The sequence below is a fragment of the Mesitornis unicolor genome, unplaced genomic scaffold (genome assembly GCF_000695765.1).
Source record: "Mesitornis unicolor isolate BGI_N332 unplaced genomic scaffold, ASM69576v1 scaffold2518, whole genome shotgun sequence".
Classification (NCBI taxonomy): Eukaryota; Metazoa; Chordata; class Aves; order Mesitornithiformes; family Mesitornithidae; genus Mesitornis; species Mesitornis unicolor.
Genome location: NW_010199595.1, coordinates 36,341 through 57,964, shown reverse-complemented (window position 1 = coordinate 57,964; position 21,624 = coordinate 36,341). Strand labels below are relative to the sequence as shown.

At 40.6% G+C, this 21,624-nt stretch overlaps 1 protein-coding gene across 1 annotated transcript in view; it reads left to right on the top strand.

Moving 5' to 3' along the window:
• Positions 1-21,624, top strand: part of FBXW11 (F-box and WD repeat domain containing 11) — a 35,343-nt gene that overhangs the window by 9,437 nt on the left and 4,282 nt on the right. Inside the window, exons 3-11 of the mRNA XM_010189483.1 lie at positions 428-614; positions 1,311-1,401; positions 13,693-13,830; positions 14,302-14,420; positions 15,401-15,650; positions 16,789-16,907; positions 17,540-17,650; positions 18,667-18,745; positions 20,492-20,680. Of these exons, the coding sequence (XP_010187785.1) occupies positions 428-614; positions 1,311-1,401; positions 13,693-13,830; positions 14,302-14,420; positions 15,401-15,650; positions 16,789-16,907; positions 17,540-17,650; positions 18,667-18,745; positions 20,492-20,653 (1,256 nt within the window). The 3' untranslated portion in view covers positions 20,654-20,680. The remainder of the gene's footprint in view (positions 1-427; positions 615-1,310; positions 1,402-13,692; positions 13,831-14,301; positions 14,421-15,400; positions 15,651-16,788; positions 16,908-17,539; positions 17,651-18,666; positions 18,746-20,491; positions 20,681-21,624) is intronic.

Sequence of the window (21,624 nt, the reverse complement as noted above, 5' to 3'; positions counted from 1 at the left end):
GGAAAGAGCTTAAATAGAAACGATGGTGTTGCATTTGATGCATGGAAGTTTTTTGCAGGATCTTTGCTCATGCTTCTACTGGATGTGTCTGTATTTGTTTCTATGAGTCCTGTGACCAGAAGCAAAATGTTTTCTGCTGATTGTGTACTGTGCTGAATTTAGGTTGGTACTCTTGCTTACTCTGTAGAAATGGAACGGTCCAGTAGGCAGGAGAGGAGGAAAGAATTAGAGATATTTTGGTGTACCTGTTTGGATTAATTTGTAACTGATGCTTCTACATCTGGTAATTTAATTATCCCGTTGCTCCAGTCTCTTAAAGCTGTGTTGGCTTTCTCTGAATGTATTGCAAAACTTGTAGTAGTTTACTTTAGTAAAACTTTAGTAGTTTAAAGTGATTGATGTTTTGATTGCCTTTATCTCTTTGTAGAGCAAGGCCTAGATCACATAGCAGAAAACATCCTTTCCTATCTGGATGCCAGATCACTCTGTGCAGCAGAGCTGGTGTGTAAGGAATGGCAGAGAGTCATCTCTGAGGGAATGCTATGGAAGAAACTGATTGAAAGAATGGTACGCACAGATCCACTATGGAAGGGACTGTCGGAAAGAAGGGGTTGGTAAGTACCTTGACAGTTCATCTTTTACAGTGTTCTTCACAAACTTCTCTAACTGGGAGCACTGCCAAAAAGCATTTTTGTAGTACATTGGTATCACTGAGATCCTTATCTGTGCCACGGGCCAGTGGGGGTGGCTGCGGTGAAAGCCGTCAGCTCCCATTTCTGCTTTGGCTTTGTCCTCTGGCCTTTTGTGCACCGGTTCTTTCAACACTTGCTTTCTTCCATTAAGTCTGTCTGCAAATTGGTAATTTCAGTTTTGCAGGGAGAACTGACACGTGGAATTCACAAAAACTAGAACAATGTATTTTGCAAGGCTTTTTCTGGAGTGAAATGTGCCCAATTAAACCTTCTTCTGCTTAAAATGTAAAATGATTGGGCTGCAGAAGCTTCTCTCAGAGAAAAACCATTTATGTTTGTGGCAGTGGAGTTCTGTCCTTTGTGAGTATCTGAAGAGATGGCGTGTTCTGCTTCAGAAACCTGCCTGTCTGTGCTCTCTAGTGGTGTGCCTAAGAAAATGCAAGGCGTAAAGCTGTCAAATTGTAAAGTCATAAGGGTTGTAAAGACAGGACTGAAAATCCTTACGAGTATTCTGTGAGAATATGTCATAAGATTTTGTTCTGTGCAGATTTTGAATTCCTTTAAAGTTTGGATTCTTTGTGGTAAATTGAAAAATATGTTTCTGATTCTTTCTTCTAGGGATCAGTACCTGTTTAAAAACAGACCTACGGATGGCCCTCCGAATTCCTTTTACAGGTCCTTATACCCCAAAATAATACAGGATATAGAGGTACATTTTCTGATATGTCATATCTGCAGAAGTAATGTTGCCTATTGCAGTGTTTCAAAGATTGTGGATGTTGGGGCAATGAAGCATTTCATGTGTCTGTGTCACTACTACTTTGTGAGCTCTGGCGCTTCAGACAATGTAAAAAGTAGCCTCAGCACCTTACTGTGGCGGTATGTGCGTTAATGTGTTTACTTTAAGTGCTGACACCATCTTTTTTGCATTTTTAAAGATTGTTTTTGAACTCTTCTGAAACTATGGATTTTAATAAAATACCTATTTTAGGAAACCAAGACAGGTCTACAGTTACTACCTCAAGGGAGGCTGTAGAGAGGTGGGTGCTGGTCTCTTCTCCCAGGTGATAGGGGATAGAACAAGGGGAAGCGGCACCAAGCTGTGCCAAGGGAGGTTCAGGTCAGAGCTAAGGAGGAAGTTCTTTACTGAGAGGGTCGTCAGAAGCTGGCACAGGCTGCCCAGGGAGGTGGTGGAGTCACCATCCCTGGATGTGTTTAAAAAGCGGGTAGACGAGGTACTTAAGGATATGGTTTAGGGGGTAGACAGGAGCGGTTGGACGTGATGATCACAGAGGTCTTTTCCAACCGAGCGATTCTGTGATTCTACGTATTGCTGAACGTTCTAGTACACTGGTGATGCTCACTTAGAAAGTGATCTGAGAGTCCATGCCTCCAGCACCTGTCATTTAAAAGGCTGCTCATTTAGTAACTACTTCTATAAAGCAGTCACTGTTGCAAATACAGCTTTCTTCAGGGTATGGGATTCTTTTCTCCTCCTTGAGTGGTTTGGGAAAAATCAGTCCTACAGTGATAAACACAGTTGGGGGTATTGGTGGTAAAAAGACTGTAGAAATGACTGTTCTTTTCTTTAATATAAAAATTTTGCTTATCTTGTTTAAAGTTACAAAGTTGGGCTTGCTCATTTATTTCAAAATATTTCTGATACATCAGGATCATCCTGGTATTCTCCCTACCAGCAGAAATCTGTCTTACTCGGTTTGCTGTGTACCCCCCACAAAACTGTTTAAGTTACACCACAGACTGTAGTGGATTTATCTCAGCTATGCGATGGATGTGAAATTATTTGTCTCAAATTCATTAGTGTGGAAACACACTGTTTAAGACAGACGTGAACTAGTGGAATCATTCTGCTATGGCAAATGTGAGTTTGTGTCTCTTGGTGCTCTGTAAACAAAATTATTCAGATCTCTTAACCTATCTGTGAAATGTATCTGCTGGAAAACATAGGTATTTATTTATAACCTTTGCTACACAGTTTGTAAACATTCAAAGATAAAGAACTAAGCATGAAATGTAGCCTAGGCAAAATAAGATCAAATGTGATATTTACTTGTGAACTGAATGATACACATTTTATTACTTGAAGGGAGATGTCCGCTCTCTGCAAGGAATGACAGTGATATTGTCTTGCTTTCTCCAGAATTCTGGCACTGTACAGTAAAAAAATGGGTAAAATTATGACCTTTGAGATTGTGTAGAACAGTGAAGGACTCCAGCATTAGGATGTCTCAGATTTTTAAAGTTATTTTTCTGAAACTCATTTGTTTAGGTGTAAGTGGAACATTTGTACAGGCATTCTTATTAGAGGTGAGAGTGTTTCCTAGAGATGTTTTGAGGCCATTCAGCCTTTGAACTGTCACAAGCTGGTATTTAATACTTCCATTATTTGTTGCTGTAGATGTGCTGGTACAATGCACAGAAATGGAGCTCCTGTATTGGCCAGCTTTTGCTAGTATGAAATAAGCAGGAAAAAACCAAAACCCTCAGTCTTTGCTTGTTGGTAATCTGTTAAGTGTAAAAATTCTCTAAATATCTGGGTATGAGGAACAGGTATGCTACAAAAAATATATCATAGTAATGAACATGTTTCTTGAAAAAATAGATTTCATTAAGATAACAGTAATTATACTAAACCGTCAGACAGGTGAAAAGTTTGCACTGCCTGAAAAGTAAGGACCCGTGTTCAATATGGATAGAAAATGCATCAGTGTTTGGAAGTCAAGAAACACCATTTTATAATGGTCGTTTGAATCCTAACTTTCTTTCAGAGTTTTAACTCATAATTGTTTATTTTTCATCATATAATGCTCAGGTGGGTGATGTGGTAAATGTAGAATATACAGAGTAAGGGGTTGTCCTGGGTCAAGCTTTGAGATGGAGCTGGAATGGCAGAAGGTGCCGTACGTAAAACAAGCCATGCCACTGGTACTTAAAAATAGTGACGTGAGTAATGAGCGTGGGAACAGGGTTGTCTTCTCTGCTGTGTGCGCAGAGTAAGCTGTAAGCTGTTGCCATGGTTTCTGCCCATTCCAAACTGCCTGGCAATCCAGCTACTTTTACGTACGGTTTCTGTAGTTTCTATCTAATGCTTGTATCTTTAACGATGTTCAATATTACTGGGGCACACGGGGGAACTCCTGTGTGTCTCAAACTCCGCTAGAGGGAGGCAGGAATAGAGAAGCAAAATTAGGGCTGTTCAGGGATAATATCCTGTAGTTCTGTACTTTCCATTACACGCTTGTTTGTAAACCTGTGGAAAACCCTTTGGTCTTTACTGATTGTCAATTACTTAGGGTAGAATTTAAGGTACTGACAATTAACCTCAACGCTGTCCATGATCCGTGGATGCTTTGGGAGAGCAGTAAAGCTGAAAGGAGGCGAGACCTGTCAGCTGTGGGCTCTTGCTTCTGGACTTCACTTTAGCAAAAGTAAGTGGACGCCTGTGTTTGCCCAAATTCAGGAAACAAATGCATCCTTGTCCAGTCTTCAGGAGTGGTGAAGTCTCTCTTTGAAAACTAATGGCTACTTCGAGAATCATCACTGCTTAGTTTATACACGCAGTGCATTTCCCACTCCTGGTTCTTTGAAATTGCTGAACTATGGGGTGAAGGCAATAGGATGAGGGTATTAACCCATGTAAAATTTTTCCCTGTTTAAATATTTCCTTCAAGCTGTCTGAAATACTGTTGCCATGTTGCCAACCTAGAGTGGGGTTAGTGTTTCTGCTAATAGTCAAAGGTCTAATAATTTTTCCACTTCCAAAAGCCTATTACAATTTTTCTAATAAATCACCCTTTAAAGCACTTTTCACAAATTACTTCCCTAAAGGACTGTCAAAAGAAGCTTTTAACCCTGTTTAAAAATGTCGATGGTGAGTAACAATAACAACAAAACCTAGCTACAAGATTTGGAGCACTTAACTTTTTCTTCCCCTTACTCTGTTTTTAAGCCTGAAGTTGTGTTTTCCCTCAGTTTCGTATTTTTCCCATTCCTTCATTTTTCAAAGCAATGTGCAGAAGCTCTTAAATAAGACTTTCATCTCAGCTGTGATGAAGAATTTAGTATCTCTGAATACCAAAATGTTTTTTCTTCAAATATTTGACTGAACCTTTACTAAGATCTTCCTGTTACTGTCAGAGGGTCATAGTTTAGGGATTTAGTGATGAGCCAAAGGCTACCATACTAGTGTTTATGTAATTATATATTTATAAGACGTTTATCTTGTGTCCAAAGGACTTGATTTTTTAATACAGTGAAATATATTTGATGTAACACAAAACTCTTGTCATTCAGTATTTTACCGGTGGAGCACGAAGATTAACTGAATTCTGCTAGACTGTTTCTAATGATAAGACTTATTGACTTACTGCAGCTGGTTCTAAATTGGGTTGTGGGTAGAGATAAGCTCAAAGGAGAATGCACTCTCTCCTTTGGATTGACTGACAGAACTTGAAAAGGAATCCAAAACCTGAATTAACAATTGGAAGGAAGAATGAGGGATGATAAATAGCAAATCTGAATTCTTTCCCTTGGGCTCTATTTGCAGTTTGGGTCAAAAGTCCACGCAACCACAAAGTGTTGTCAGCTGCAAGGTAATACAGGCACTGATTTGGCAAAGTGAGGTTTCTTTGCTTCTCTGAAAATTTATTAGTGCCAATATCTGTTTATTTAATGCCAAGCACATTTTAGGAACATCATGTCACTTCTGAAATCATTGGATTTGAAAATAAGAGGACATGTAGAGATCTGAAACCAAATTCTTGGAAAGGTAGTTACTCTCCACCTCCACTGTGAAGCCAAATATTTAATTAGGTTTCATTTCACAAGAGGTGGTCCAGTAATTTTGAATGTCTCCAAGTCAGTTGTTGAATTGCCAAGCTTTAGGAGGCTTTTTAAAGGGGAAACCTCATTTGGGGCTTATCCTAGAAAACTTGAACCTCGGTTTGCAAGGCCTTGTTTGTGGAGATGATCTGGTTGGTGTGGGGTACCCTGTGCCCGGGTGCAGTCCCAAAGTGGTGTGGGGAGGGTCAGCTCTTCTGATGGGGTTGTGTTAATCGGCACGTTGCCAGGCTGGGAAGTTTAATACTGCTGATTCCAGAACCCCAAGTCCCTGGATTTTTTCCATATTATTTGTGAAGCTTGGCCAACTATTCTGTTTTCCCCTCAGGATTACCATAAGTATCTATTTCTGCGATGAGTTTGAGAAGACTTATTTCATAAATGTTCCCCTTCTCTTTAGGCACGTGGCAAGTGCCCGCATCTTGTTTCTGTGGAGACGTATGTCCACTTAATTAAGATGAGAATTAAAAATGTGATTTTGCTGAAGACTTTAGGAGAATTTGGTGCCAGACCATCAGATAAACATCATGTATTCTTCAGAATTTCCAGAAAGTTCCGATTTTAGGACTAGAACTGAAATTTTAAAGCCTTGGGAAGATTTGAAAAGGGGATAAAAATCAGCTCTCCAGGTCACTGCCAGCAGATCTTTCTTTATGACAGTTGCAGCGTACAATTTTCTGAGGAAATGGGTTTGTTTAGTACTGCTCTAATTACACTGCTGGAGAAATTTTATGTGCGTGTGTGGGGAGAACCTGGTCAGCATTGTATGCCTAGAAATTTTTTCAGCCAGCCTTTGACATCTCTACTCCACAGGCTCTTTCCAAAAAACGTTTCTTCAAAATGAGGCTGGCCAAGGAAAGGAGAGGCTTTTGAGCGGCAGGGACAAAGTTGTGGTGCACAGCACAGGTTTCCACTGTCACATCTGAGCAGGGCAGAAGACTCCTTTCAGATGCCTCTAGCATGGGGCAGATCCTTGTCTCGGCTCTCGTTCACTGTGCCTGCATCACGCTGACTTTTTCCACGAGCAGGCATAAAAGGCCGTCCTGTTTCTTCTGCAGGTTTCTCATTCGTTGTTGCAGTTTGAGTACTTGGAGTTCCCCTATGCTCTGATAGGGTGTGATAAGTACCTGCTTAAATATACCTTCATCTTTTTGTGGTGTTATGCATAAACTTAGTTATTGTCTCCGATAACAAATAAAAGGTTCAATAACTTACCTTTTCAGCAGCATTGTTTTTTGTCGGGTGTTGTGTATAGTCCAGGTGCATGTGTTGTTGAAGTGCCACAGAGGACCTCTCTCTGTTGTCATGGCTGTTGGCTTGTGTTTTTAAGATCTCCTCTCCAGGTAGCAGTACTTCTCTATCGCTTTGGTGTGAGCAGGAGCCCATTTAAAGTTAGTATATTTTGATGTTGCATCTGTAACCTGAAAGCTTGACATTTTCTTATCTCTTAATTCGATTAGACCTAATTAATGGAAGTTGGTGGAAATGGGGATCCTTTAAGAAAAAACTAGCAAGGCCATCCATGGGTGTTGCTGTGGTCACTGCGGCTGCAGAGATGGAAAAGCTTTTCTTCATCAGATGCTGCTCTTGGATCTGTTTTGAGATCTTGTGCTTTTGGAGGTGCTTGGAAGAGAAAATGGACCTTTCCGGGAAGAGGGGCTGCTGTGTTCATCTGCATCCTCTTGTTACAGGTTCTCCTGAGCAGGAGGTGAGGGGATTCTTTACTCCCTCCCTGGGGAAACAGAACAAGCGAACCGGTCAGATCAAAGATGGTCTGGCACGGCATCCTGTCCCTAGCAGCATCCAGTAACAGATGCATGGGGCAGAGTGCGGGGATGTGATGCAGCTATGCTTCATTTCTGTGGGAGTAATCAGCCACTCATGTCCTGCCTCTGTGATGTGGTCTTAAATAAATCAGCCACCATCCCAAGCTGTAAGATTGTCCTAATGCTGAAAATTACTGCTCTGTAGGTCTGAAACTTCAGTTTATGTTGCCTCTTTTATCTGATTTGCCTGAGCTGTATGGTGTGTAACACCTTTTTGACACTGAGAGTATGTGCTGTCTGTTCTTCACACTTGATGAAATGGTCAGTATTACACTGCCAGCTTTCTCCCAGAGTGATTTCCTATATTCGTTGTTTGTCAGTGGCCTTCAGTGCCATTTCTGGGAGTCTTCTCCTCTTTAAGACATTGGCATATTCCACTCTTCAGATTTATCTTGCTCAATATCATAAGGTCAATCTGTTCTTTATAAATGTGGCTTTAAGAAAGATTCAGCAAAGCTGCAGCAAGACTAAGGAATGGTTTTACTTGGTGGACCTTTGAGCAGCTTCATACATATTGGATCAATCACATGCAGAAAGAGACAACACTTCATCAATTTATATTGTCCACATTTGGATCTTATCTAAGCAGCTGTAAACATTGGGAGCTTAATTTTTAGGTCTCCAGCCCTGCCAAGAAATCATGATTTAATTGTAACTCTTGCTAGGAAAAGCTTCCCATTCCTTTCTCTAGAGTTGTTTAGATTTTTGGACTTCACTGTTTACGGCTTTTCTTGTGGTCTTGGAGTTCGTACTAAAAGTGCTGTTTTACCCCAGACTGATCTGAAGGCCCATGGAGTGTTCAGCCATGGAGTGGCTCTCGGTAGAACACTCCTTGCTTTTTGGCCTCGCTTTAATTCCAGGCTGTCCTTCCAAACAGCCTGAGTATCCTGCGATTTTTAGACATCGAGCCAGAAGCCCTCTTGTCAGTTACTGCAAGTTTCCTCCTCCACTTTTTTTTGGTGAAAATGGGTCTTTCTGCTTGCATTTAACAAATGCATGCTGAACTTTAAGCATGGACATATACATACATATGTATAAAAATTAGCATATGTTATATGTTTAGTGGGGTATAGTGAATCCCCATTTCTCTTACGTGTTATTTGTGCTTCAGTTATTCTTCATGAAGGTGATTTTTGTTCTTACTTGACTCTTCTGTTTGCACGAAATGGGGTAAATACCAAAAATCAGTTGATCACTCTTTTGAATTATTCTTTGCTTAGGTTTACTTCCTTGCATTTGTTTATGATGTTGCTGCTTGCTACCTCCTCCAGTGTAACATGGTAACAGTTTCTTCCATTTAACTTTTTGTTTTCCTCTAGACTTTCACTTAGCTTTAACCATGAATAATCTAAAATACAAAGAATTCTTGGTAGTGGAAAGTGGAAATTCTTTTGATGAGCAGTAATACCCTCATTTTCAGATCAGTAGTGTATAAATTTTAACTTAAACACTGACAGCTCTCATATGAGGGACACAGTGTCATGCAGCTCCCAGTTGTATAGCTGCTGCCTTCTACGTTTCAAAGCATTTTGAGAGTAAAACCAAAATCTAGTTGCTCTTCTAAGTCCTGTAGCACGAATCATGTTGGTTCAGCTTTTTCGTGGAATAGGGTAAGAGAATTAATAGAGAAAAGCAATATGCTTAATGGTAAAAGCAGGATAATAAATGGTAAGATGCAGTGGTGGATGGTTTATAGCACTTGGTGTTCTCTCTTCTACCAGAAGTGCCAATTTCTGTTCCAGATGTTGGCACAGACATCTGTATTTCCCATGGCGCACTTCCAAAGACATGTTGCTGGCTCAGGTGACAGTATGTTCAAGTCTCAGTGAATGTGTAATGGAGTATATCATGCCTGCAGCCAAACTCTTCAGCCACTCCGTTGAGGTGTGAGCTCTGCAGACCTTACTGACCACATAATTTTCTTGTTTGTCACTTCCCGTTATGCAGCTGGTCTGAGGAGGAGGTGTTTTATGAAGGAGATGCTGGATACAGTGCAAGTACATTTTCTACCATACTGCTTTGGCGTGCGGATTTTGTTGCTGTCCATGCACAATACGCACCCCAGTGCTGATCCAGTTCCTGTGATCTTTCAGTGTTTTGCTGTCTTCGCTGCTACATGCCTACCGCCAGCATTTAGCTCCTTCACAGTGGTTTTTAGAAGTGATGACACTCACAGGAAGAATGGTGGTGCTCTTTATTTGCAGGGATTTATCCCTCTGTGGGCTGCTTTGGAAGGAGGCTTTGCTGCTGGCACATTTTGTCATCTGTTGCTGTGAGGCAGTCGTCCCTGTGTGGTCAGAAATCTTGTGGTTTATACTGTTGTGGTAATGACAGGACAGCTCGCTCTCTGCAGATTCCTCTTGAGGACCAGTTCAAGCCTTCTGGGTAATAAGCATTATGTAGGCTTTTGTCTTCAGGCTGATGTAGAGACTACAAAAGCTCTTTGGCCCTCCCTAACAGCAGCTTGGAGACCCAACAGTAAATTCCAGACTAAAGCCAGGCTTTAGGGAATCCGTATCCTTCTTCAAGAGCGTGATGCTTTTTGTTTTCCCCCTAATGGTTGTAGCATCTTCAGAGTCTGGAAGAGGAAAGATGCAGGGAACATGGTGCCAAGGCCAAGCTGTCATTTTGGTTTTTTCTTATCAAACCTTGTTAACTTCATAATGAATGAAATATTAAGCCCTCTCCACCTGACAACATGAGTTCATTTGCTTTTGCATTTATTCTGCCAGCGTCAGGAAAGATTTTCTTTCTTTTAGAAGAAAGCATCTGAAGAACTAGGGTTTGGATTTTTACTGTCCCTGGTGTAAATGCTTAATGCTTCAGGAGAAATCCCTATGTACGTTAACAAATGTGTATGTTCCTTTTTGTTCTGCCCCATTTGTCCTATAGGAGAATTGGGTATTTGGAGGGAATAGAAACCCCATGGTTTATGGGATTAAGATAAACCCACTTACTCTGTAATAACATTCACAAGGATAAAAATGCCTTTTTTAGCCAAAGAGCTGAACACACTGTATGTTATCAAATGGGGAAAAGAACCCTGTTCCTACTAGATTATCCTTAAGACTTCCAATGTATAATTAATGTTCCAACTGTTAATCCAGGTGAATTGCATCTTTTTTACTGTGCATCTTTGTACCATTGAACATACTCTGGCATAGTCAAGGCTTGGCTCTACCTCTGCATCTTGGACTATTTACTGTGTGTTCTTTCTCTCTAAATGCCTTTTTTATTCGTTTATGCATTTCTTCAGCTGCCAAATAGCTCTCCTGCTGTGGCAGATGCTTTGGCTTTGTGCTTGGTCTTCTACCCCTTGTACGTCCAGATTTTGTTGGTTATGTAGCATTTGTCAGCGAGTTGCTGCTGTTGCTTTACTGAGCTTTCAGAAAAGCGTGAGGAACTTTTTTGTCCTGTGTGTGTGAACTAAGGAGATAGTGTTCTGCACCATCTTGCTTTTAATTGTGAAAACGAAGTTGAGAGGCAGTTATCTCGGAGACTTTGAGGGAGATGTGTATAAAATACAGTGTTGTGTATGTTAGTATTACGTTTAGTACTGTAAATATGCAAATAAACCATGGGTCTCTTCAGCCTCCCTGATGCTTGTAACAATCCATAAAACACAGCAATTTCTTCCTCTCCCTGTGTACGTGCATGCCCCTACTTAGTGTGTACAGGGTTTATTAAGATATCTCCTGGAAGGAGGTTGCAGATGAAGACTTTTACTGACTGCACTATTCAGTAACAACCAGAAATTTCCTACAGCAAGAAGCTTTAATGTGGTTGCCAGTATTGTATTAAACGTGTTCCTTTTCAGAGGGTCCTCCAGGTTGCCCACCCACTCAGCTGTATTTAGTCATCTAAAATAATGTTATTTCTCTATACGTACACATCTGTTTTCACTCTGTTGCCAATTGAAATGCTGCTGTGTATTCTCTGTGTATTGTGGCTACTTTCCCAGCATATTGAAAATTTACGCAGTGTAAGGGGATTTTACAAGTTCTCGAAAAACATGAAGTATTTTCCCACAGTAGCCACACCGTATAATGTCTAAATGAAATGACATCTATTCACAGAATTAAAATGTACACCTGCGTATGACTTACTGCTTTATCGTGCCTTCACATCGATATAAATAATACTTTAGTTTCTTTTATTTGAAGCCAGCCTTTTCTTACGGGGAGCTCATTATGTAGCTTCCTCTAGTGAACTTCTAAGAATTAAGCCAGCAAGTGTCCTGAATGTCTGGTGAGCATGCTTTTACTGACTGCTGTTTTGTTTAGGAAAGGACTTCAAGCAGAATTTCTGATCTGTGATGTTCTTAATGTATTCTGTAGCTATCAATAATCGGTGTTGCAGGAAGCTAAAGTGTGAAAGTGCTCGAATGCTGTTTGAACACTCGGCACCAGTTCAGCACGTGTTACGCACAGCTGCTTATTGCAGACCTTGCCAAGAACACTGCTTTAGGGAAGCTCACCCTTAGACTTCTTAGAGCAGAATGTCTGAGCATACATGGTTTCTAGAACTATTTAAATTGGGTAACTAATCTGTCATGTTTTATCTCCTGTGTCTTCAGTGTTAGTATTGCATTTTTAAATACCTTGCCTTCAGATCTGTAATTATATTGGTTCATGCTATTAATGTCCAAAACCCTTTCCTGTTTCTGAGGGTCACCTCTATAGATGGTGGAGGACTTAATGAGTTGCAGTTCTGCCCTCCTAGCACAGATGAGAAATCTTCAGATAAAGCTTTAGATTTGCCTGTCCTTCCTCCTCGACACCTCTATACCATGTTGAGCAAGAAGCAAAATGAGCAGTCAGCTGCCTTGAAGGCAGGAGTCCATGGCTGAACCAGCGCAGTGTCAGATTTGAAGGTTTTAGGGCTGGTTCCCAGTCTGACAATCAGCAGTGCTCTAGCTGGCCAGAAAAGCCGATCCCGAACTGACAGATGACGTGCTATCTTAATTGCATTAGCTTCCCCACCAAACTGGAAGAGAATGAGAGGGGATGAATAATTTGTCAGCGTGCTCCTCTAGAAGCATCTCTTGGTTCTTATGATTTATAAAAATTCCTGTGACACGTCAGGTTTGTATTAGGACTATGTCTAATTCTCCTCAAATTGCATAATGGGAGACAATTGAAGGAGCAAATGCATGGAAAAAAAAGCAGTAGGTTCGTTTTCCCTTGGAGCAGACGTGTTTTCTAGAATTGGGACCTCATAGTTGCACTATGTCTGTCTTTAATAAGCATTTCAGTTGTTTGTCAGTCTTGGAGGAGCTGCGGAGGTGCCTGCTATAGCTTTGGAAGTGTGGATTTGGTTATAAACACACTTTTCCAGACAAACTGACAGTCATTCAGCTTTTCCTCGGGTTTCCATGCAGTACCTGAAGGGAAACCAGGGAAATAGCTGAATAAATGGCCTGTTCTGATGCCTGCACTTGAAGACAGAAAGCATGCCAGCCTGTCAGGGTATGGCAGGGGTTGGCCTGGAGTCCTGTCATGCATTCTCCAGTGTTTGTTGTTGTGAACTTCCTATCCAAAATCCCACATTTCTTTGAAACTGGTGTTGGTTATCTTACAAGTTATAAAGCTGATTAAAACATGGAAATCGTCCTGGTTCTGCTATTAAATAGTCTGCAACTTTTTAAGGTGTCAGGTCTCTTTCCTTGAAAATACTTCTCAGAGTGAAAATGTTGAGAATTGCACTTCCACAGATTTTTAAGGAAGGGAAAAAAAAGTAAGGTTGAATTATTTGAAATCTTACAATCCCTGTTCAGTTTTACTTTTATCAGGCCTTAAGGTGTTTAGCAAAGGCTTTCATATCTCAAAATCCCTTTCTAAGATGTTGATAGGTGAAAATACTGAGTAGGGGGAGGAAAGGTCCAAGAACTCCCGTAACCTCCCTGTTGGACTCAGCAGTTTTGTGATGCTGGTTACTCAAGTGAGGCTGAACATTTAGGCTCCTGGTTTAATCTTTGCTGCTTTTGTTAGATGGTCATGTAAATATGAGGGGGTAACTAAATTGTTCTGAAATCTCTAATGACTCCTTTGGAAATTCTCATTAAGGTTTCTTGACCATGATTGTCACCACTAAACACAGCTTTGGTCATGGCAAATTATAGAAGTCCCAATTCTAATTCATTGTATGTTGTGTATTTTTATTGGGATGGGAGAAAAGATACATTCAGGTTTTATATAACTCAAACTTAAGGATGACACGTGTGAAAGTGTAAAGATTGCTGTGTATGTGCTGGAGTAGTCGTGCTCAAGCATGCAGCCTTGTGCCTAACTCCTGGTTGTTTCCCCTCTTGCTAGACTATAGAATCTAACTGGCGATGTGGGCGACATAATTTGCAGAGGATTCAGTGCCGCTCTGAGAACAGCAAAGGTGTCTACTGTTTACAGTATGATGATGAAAAGATTATTAGTGGCCTACGAGATAACTCCATTAAGGTAAACTTTTTTTACAGTCTCTTTCATAGTGATAAATGGGTAATTCTGCCTTGGAAAGGTAGCTACTTGTGTCTTCTGGGTGATTTTTCTTGTCTCTTTATGGGAGAGTATTTACCTGTGCAGAGTTTGAGGATGGGATGTCTTCTGTAGCCTTATGAAGTTCTCACGTGCGCTTTGCTCTAGAAACTCTGGGGACTGCCAGCCAGGAGATTGATGATCCGTGGTGTTTCCTTTCACAAAACAGGTTTTATCTTTTTGTGATAATAGTTTTTTTCACTGTTCTGTCAAAAACTTGCATCAAGGAGACTTTCTTCAGCTAAAAGAGAGGACAGGACTGCTGATGGGACAGGCTAACTGCTCGGGGACTCTTCCTGCTGTCTCCGTTTCTTTTCCTTCCTTCTCTGTTGCAGCAGTGTTCAAGTCTCAGATCCGTGTTCTTGAGAGGCCATTTGTACTTCTCGTTTTTAACAGATCTGGGACAAAACAAGCTTGGAATGTCTGAAAGTATTAACAGGACATACCGGCTCAGTTCTTTGTCTGCAGTATGACGAGAGAGTCATTGTAACTGGATCTTCAGATTCTACAGTGAGGTGGGTGTTAAGTTTTTGCACAAAAATTGAGTATCAGTACTGAGAATACTTATATTAATATCCCAAATATCAGAAAATATCTGTAATATAAATGTGATACTGTTATTCCAAAACTAAGATACACTTGGCAAAGCATCACATTTGGTATTTTTTTTTTCCAAATTTTTGTCTCATTTCTGTAGCGCTAAGAATTTTGAAGGAACATGACCCGTAAGATTCGAGATATAGGCTGATTGTGTACTGTGCAATAATTTCCTCATTTAGGGTTTCTTGTACGACCTAGGAGATGTCAGACATTGCTTAATTATGACTATTAATGAAAGGCTGTTTGATATATATGGAGCAGTTGTCTGACTGCAGTTTGATGATACTGGGTTTAAATGCTTGTATTATTTCAATGGTCAGTAGATGTCCAATATAGTATGTACTCAGGTGCAGTTCAGTGGAAGGGCCTTGTGTCCTCCTGGCACACTAATGTCAATCTCCAGAAAAGTTTTGAAAAGTTAAGAACTTACCAGAACACCCTCCAGGTACTATAAATAGTGATTTTCACTGCATTTAAGTTGGTAGGTAGCCCTGGAGGATGTTAAATCCCAATTGCTACTGGCGTGTGTGAAATCTGAATGAACAGTGTAAAATTGAAAAAGATCCACTCCGTATTGGATAGTATTTGTTTTTGTTCTGTTCCATCAATTTATACATCATACAGGTATTAGTCATCCTGGAAAGAGTTATTTGTTAAGCAGCAGTGGTCTCAGCTTAGGTATTTCCTGGCCCAGTTGTTAATTGTTGCATCTGAGCTTGAGACATGAACTAGGATACTTTCCCAGCACCTAACTTCCTGCTTTCCCCAAGTCCTAAGAGGTGTTAAGCAAGCAGAGACTCTCCATTAGTGACAGTAGCAGATGTGTGCTTGTTTACGCTTTATACCATGCATAACCACCATCCTTCATTTGAAATAAAATTCTTTTCTCTTGCAGAGTTTGGGATGTAAATACAGGTGAAGTTCTGAACACGTTGATTCATCACAACGAGGCAGTGCTTCATCTGAGGTTCAGTAACGGCTTAATGGTGACATGCTCAAAGGACAGATCAATTGCTGTCTGGGATATGGCATCACCTACTGACATCACCCTGCGCCGTGTCTTAGTTGGCCATCGTGCTGCCGTTAACGTGGTAGACTTCGATGACAAGTATATTGTGTCAGCATCGGGTGACAGGACCATTAAAGTAAGTTGGCAGAGCTCTGATCCAGGCCTGTGCACCTACCAAGCCAGAAAAGCTTCAGAGTGTCATTCAACTCCGAGTAGCCAAGGGGTTCATAAGCAGTTCCGTGCCTTTCTCTTTCCCGTTTGGCGAGCTATGTTCTTTTGCTTGCTGCTGCTGTCTTTATGCGCAGAACTAGGCTCGTAACGTTTTTGTGGCTTCTGTTGTACAATTGCAAAAAAAGTAAAGCCTATTTGGTGTTTGAACTCTAGTCTTGAGATAGGATTGTTTGTTAAACGTGGTGCATTTTGTGCCTTTTTCTAAGTGGTATTTTTTATTTAAATTGGCAGCTCTGTTCCAGACATGAAATTTATCAACAGTTGCCTTTCCTCACCACACCTTCCCAGCAGCTCAACCAGACTTTGCTATGTTTGAAGAATTAAGAGGCTGTATTTGAAAGGCTATTACATACCAGAAGATTTGAGTTACCCAAAGTGTATAACAAAGGCGTTTCCACCCTTCCCTCTCTAGAACCAGAGCTACCTTAAACTGTGCCAAAAAGCTCTTGGCAGTTTAATGTCCAAATATCTGCCAGAGGTGCTGCAGCACTCTGTTAGAAAATGAGCCACTGGATTCTCCATGTTACAACTTCAATTACAGTACATTAAAAATGGGCAAAGTTGATTGAATCATTTAATGTTCAGAAAGAAGCAGCCGCCAAACTTTTATAGGCCTTCTCTTACTAGTAGACTGCTAGCAATTTCTTTGGTAAAAAATTGTGGGATTTTTCTGTGTAGGATAACTTCTACTTTTAAAATGATTACTAGTTTATCAAGATTCAGGTGTAATCAGGTTTTCTAAATCATTTGGGGCAGTCTCCACCACTTCTAAATATTTTATATATAACCCTCTGCAAACTTTTCATTGACTGGATGTGCAATTGCAATGCCCGTGACTCTTATCGTCAGTAGCCCCCTGTAGCACCAGTCTGCTATTAATGCCAGGTACCTTTGCCTGTGAAAATACCATGCGAGTTTTCATTCCCACAGTCCAGAAAAGGTCAGACCTCTTCTTTTTATAAATTCGTAATGGTTTCTTTTGAAATTCAAAAACCTTGTTCGGGTGTAATTCTCAGGGGAGTGTTTTGTCTCATGTTTTGCAGGTCTGGAGTACAAGTACGTGTGAGTTTGTTCGTACTCTAAACGGGCACAAGCGTGGCATTGCGTGCCTCCAGTACAGGGATCGACTGGTTGTCAGTGGATCTTCAGACAATACCATTAGGTGGGTGCCAGCAAGCTGCAGTCGGTATGTAACAGTGAACTTTTGCACGTGTGGAAATAGGATTTCCTCTGAGTTTTGATGCTGGGCTGCACATGCAAAACATCTTTGGTGTGGCTTGCTCTTGAAGCAGATGATGTGTGACTGAAACTCCATTCAATGGTGTGAGAGTAAACTTATCCCTGTGAAAAAATGGAACACTGAGATTTATGTTGAAGGTAACCAAAACTTCTTATCTATTTGTGTAGTTCATCACCTTGTCTTCTGCTTGGAGAGACGAGTAAGACATTGGTCACCACTTTTCTTGATTACTTTGTAACTTCTAATCACTGGTTTATGCAGAATATAAAAAAATACATTAAATTTTCCCAAGATCATTTAAGAGATATCAAACCTTTACTTGTATGTAATTTTGAATTACTAGATTAATTTCGATACACTGTATCTGCAACACAAATTTAAGTCTGAATTGCATGCAGGGAACATCTGACAGTTCTACCAGCTGCCTGTTTTAGCAAATTATGTGGTATCTTCCACAGAAAGCCATTCAGTAGCATGCTTAAATAGCTGCATGTGCAGCTAAGGGGTAGTGCTGGACCTGAAGCAGTAAAGATTTTTTGCTCTGTTTTCTTAAGGTTATGGGACATTGAATGCGGTGCCTGTTTAAGAGTATTAGAAGGCCACGAAGAACTGGTTCGATGCATCAGGTTCGACAATAAGAGGATTGTTAGTGGAGCCTATGATGGGTATGTTTTTGAAAGCAATTTCCACAAAACGTTGCTTTTCTTAGCAAAGCATCTTATGAAAGCCACTGGGGCTTTGTTCTCTCATGTAAGGGTTCTCTTCCAATTTGACTAATGCATTGATACTCCACTGAATGGCTGCCATTTGAGCATTTCAACGCAGCAGTTTTAAGTAGCCAGGAAACTGCTTTTCTGGGGCACTTTAGCACGCTCTGGAATAGTCTTCACTCAAGTGTGACTGTTCCTAGAGGGTAAACTTTTGTTTGGCTGAAGTGACAGCCACCTTTGTTTCTTCCCTCAGGAGTTGCTCCTTGCCAGGTCCTGTGTGCTTAGAGTAGTTTAGACTTTCTATTTTTATAAGAAAGCAGCACTAAAAATGTTAATCGTGAGCATAAATACATCATATGGGGCTCTCAGAACCCTTCAGTGACCATCTCTGATAGGTTGGAGGCAGGAGCCCCACTGTTAGCACTTACTTGCCCTGGTATTTTCAGTGCGCAGTGGATTCAGGACAGCTCGCACCCGTGCCCAAATTCTCCATTTCTTTCTTTGCCTGATTTATACTTGAAGTGAACAGTAGAGTTATTGAGAACAATTTTTGAACTGTGTTTGTCTCTAGCCTTTTATTTGGGTTTAGTGTCTCACTGGAGTTGGCAGTCCCAGCTTAATTCCCTTTGGAACTTTGCACCTCATCAGCAGTGCAGTTTATTTCAAGATCCTGCAGTTCAAAAATGGCTTGTGCACACACAGTCAATTTGTCTTTCATATAACCAACCCGCCTGGTCCGTCACAAAGACATCACTTTATTTGCTGCCAAAAAGATATATAAAACAGATAGCATTTTACAAGATATAGCACTGGTATTTTAGTGAAGGTAGACCCTAAGGTGGACATTTTGCTTCATTCTGATAAACTAGCTGTAGGGGAATTCTGGCCTGCTTTCCATTGCTTTAGATGTTTCTTCTGTGCTTATACTTGAAATGATGCTTTCATAATGATCATCTTATTTTACTTTATAGGAAAATTAAAGTTTGGGACTTGCAAGCTGCTCTTGACCCTCGTGCCCCAGCAAGTACATTATGCTTGCGTACGTTAGTGGTATGTAAGATTAATTCATTTGGGGTTATCTGAAATCCCTCATTTGTAAGTGAGAGGTATTTTATTACATTATAGCAGAGTAGGTGAAAAACTCAGGATGTTTTATAAAGCCTAGACTGCTGCTTATTCGAAGAATAAAGAAAAACTTATATATTTTTATATCCTGCATGATTTGGATTTGACCTTAAAAGAAAGATCAAGCTTTTCTAGTTTGTGATTCTCAGATACTCTTAAAGAAATCATTGTGACACTGTATCAAGTAGTTCTAGTTATTGATGTGTTCCCTGAATCATTGTAGTGCTGGGTTTAAGTTTCCTCTTACTAAAAAGCGGGGAGGAATCCTGTGGGCCTTCCCCAAGCCTTTCTGCAAACCCTTCAGTTTAGAAGGAAGCGATGTGAAGAGGGAATGGGGTTGAATAGAATGAAGATGGCAGATTTAAGCTGTTGCTTAAGTTATATTTTTCTTTGTAATGAGGATTTTTGGTTTATGACAGTAGACGTAGTTCAAAATAAAATGGAGAAACGAGTTTGTTATCATTGTAGTGCTGGGTTTAAGTTTCCTCTTACTAAAAAGCGGGGAGGAATCCTGTGGGCCTTCCCCAAGCCTTTCTGCAAACCCTTCAGTTTAGAAGGAAGCGATGTGAAGAGGGAATGGGGTTGAATAGAATGAAGATGGCAGATTTAAGCTGTTGCTTAAGTTATATTTTTCTTTGTAATGAGGGTTTTGGTTTATGACAGTAGACATAGTTCAAAATAAAATGGAGAAATGAGTTTGTTTTTCTTTTCACTGAAAAGTGTACGAAACCTACTTCAGGAATCAGTTTGACAAGCTAGCAGCAACCCAAAGTTACTGTCTGTGTGTGGTGGTCACTGGCCTGTTCATGCGCTTGGCCTTTCCGACACCTGAAGAAGTGCTTACTTGGGCAAGAACGCTTCTCATTTTTCTTCCTTTTCAGTAGTCTTTGCATAGAGATGAGATTTAACTCTTATTTTATTGCATATGAATGCATTTTGTTTAGTTTTACTGAAAAAGTGGATTCTTTCCCTTCTGGCTATACTGCAGCTGAGGTTATGGTTTGGAGATCAGTTATACAGCTTTGGTTAGTTCTCTGATAAAGATAGTGTGCTCCTTTTGAATTTCTTAAAAATGGCTAAGCAGGACACAGAGGAGAACCTGTTTTGGTCCTCTTCGTGCCATTCTGAGATTTCTAGAAAGAGCTGACTGAGCATGTGCTCCTCCACCTCCCATTCTTATGGCAGTGTTTAAACACATTCATCTTGGCTAAGAAGCGTGCTATAACGATCCTTTCAGCAGCATGTCCGAGATGAAGCTGTGATGTGGTGTATTAGCACTGTACAAAAATGGAGTTAGCAGCAGTGTTGAATGAAAATGTTCTGTAGGAGAAGGAGCCCTGGCAGACTGTCAGTGCCAGCCAGTCTTCTAAATTGCTGCTTCGTGATTGATGGGCTGCTTTTGTCTTTAATAACCTCAGCCTCTGGAGCTGGCCCCTCTAGGGGAGGCTCAGGGTTTATAAGCACTGGATTTGGAGACCCTGTGTTCTGCTGAAAAAAAGCTTACTTACAAAGTTGGGTTTTCTTAAACCTGGGTGTAATTGTAACTAAGGGTTGTCTCACCAGCACCCCAGCGTTTGAATGCACTGTTCTGTGTCTAGATACAAGTGAGTGCAAATGCAATGAATTCTTATCCTCTTCTTGCCTTGCTAACTGCTTGTGCCTCGCTCACAGGAACATTCAGGACGCGTCTTTAGACTCCAGTTTGATGAATTTCAGATCATTAGTAGTTCCCATGACGATACAATTCTGATTTGGGACTTCTTAAATGTGCCACCCAGTGCCCAGAATGAGACCCGCTCTCCATCTAGAACATACACTTACATCTCCAGATAACAGTCTGCACTTTACTACCCTCAGAAGGTAAGTCTCCCTCTTTTTATTGGACATATTACAGATACCTGAAATTATCACTCTGCACACAGGTTGGCTTAGTCAAAACAAGCTGATGTTTTTCTGAAGAAAATAAAACCTGTTTATTGTGTGGTCATGCTTCAGCTTATAAAACTTGTCATACCATGTCATCTTACCCCTTCTGTAATTCCTCCTATTTCTAATTCTTCAGGTATTTTATTAAAAGTTACAATGTATTCACAGCATTCTTGAAATGGAGGAGACTTGGTGCATTGCACAAATTTTCCAAATATCCTGTGAAATTAGAGCCTGTTAGAGTTCTTGATGCATCTGCTCACTATGTGAATCTTTATGATGAGTGCTGTAATGCATCTTACGATGATCCTATGATGTACTTATGATCTTTGGACAAACACTCATCAAAAATGAGCAGTTCTGAGATAAGCAAAAATAGTAGGGACAGCTTTCAGAACTGAAAATTACGTTGTGTCAGGTAGTGTGACAACTCAGCTGTCAGAAGCGGTGCACATGAACTTTGCCTATTCTGTTTCCATTTTTCTGCAAGTCAGCTTCATTTAGTTCTTGACGCACAGTGGGTAAAAGCTCTGCTGCAGATGTGTGTGTTAGAACAGTGGATTCTTTTCCTTATGTCATCTATATTGCTGCCAACAATTGCACTTCAGACTATAAATAGCTGTGAACGCTGCGACTGGGAAACTCAGAAATTGCCTTACCAAAGCAGAGAGTCGTCCCTTCCTCCAGTGCGCCCCATCTCTGCCAGTGCTGAGGCTGGATGCTTCCGAGGAAGTGGAGACACCGCAGCACAAGGAGTTAGGAGTGGCATTGCTCCAACAGGAAGGATTTGTTTTATTTGAAGTAGATAATTAGTAGTTTGCTTAAACATTGTGGGAAAAGCGTTCCCTGTCTTCATGGAAGCATGGATTTTCATTATC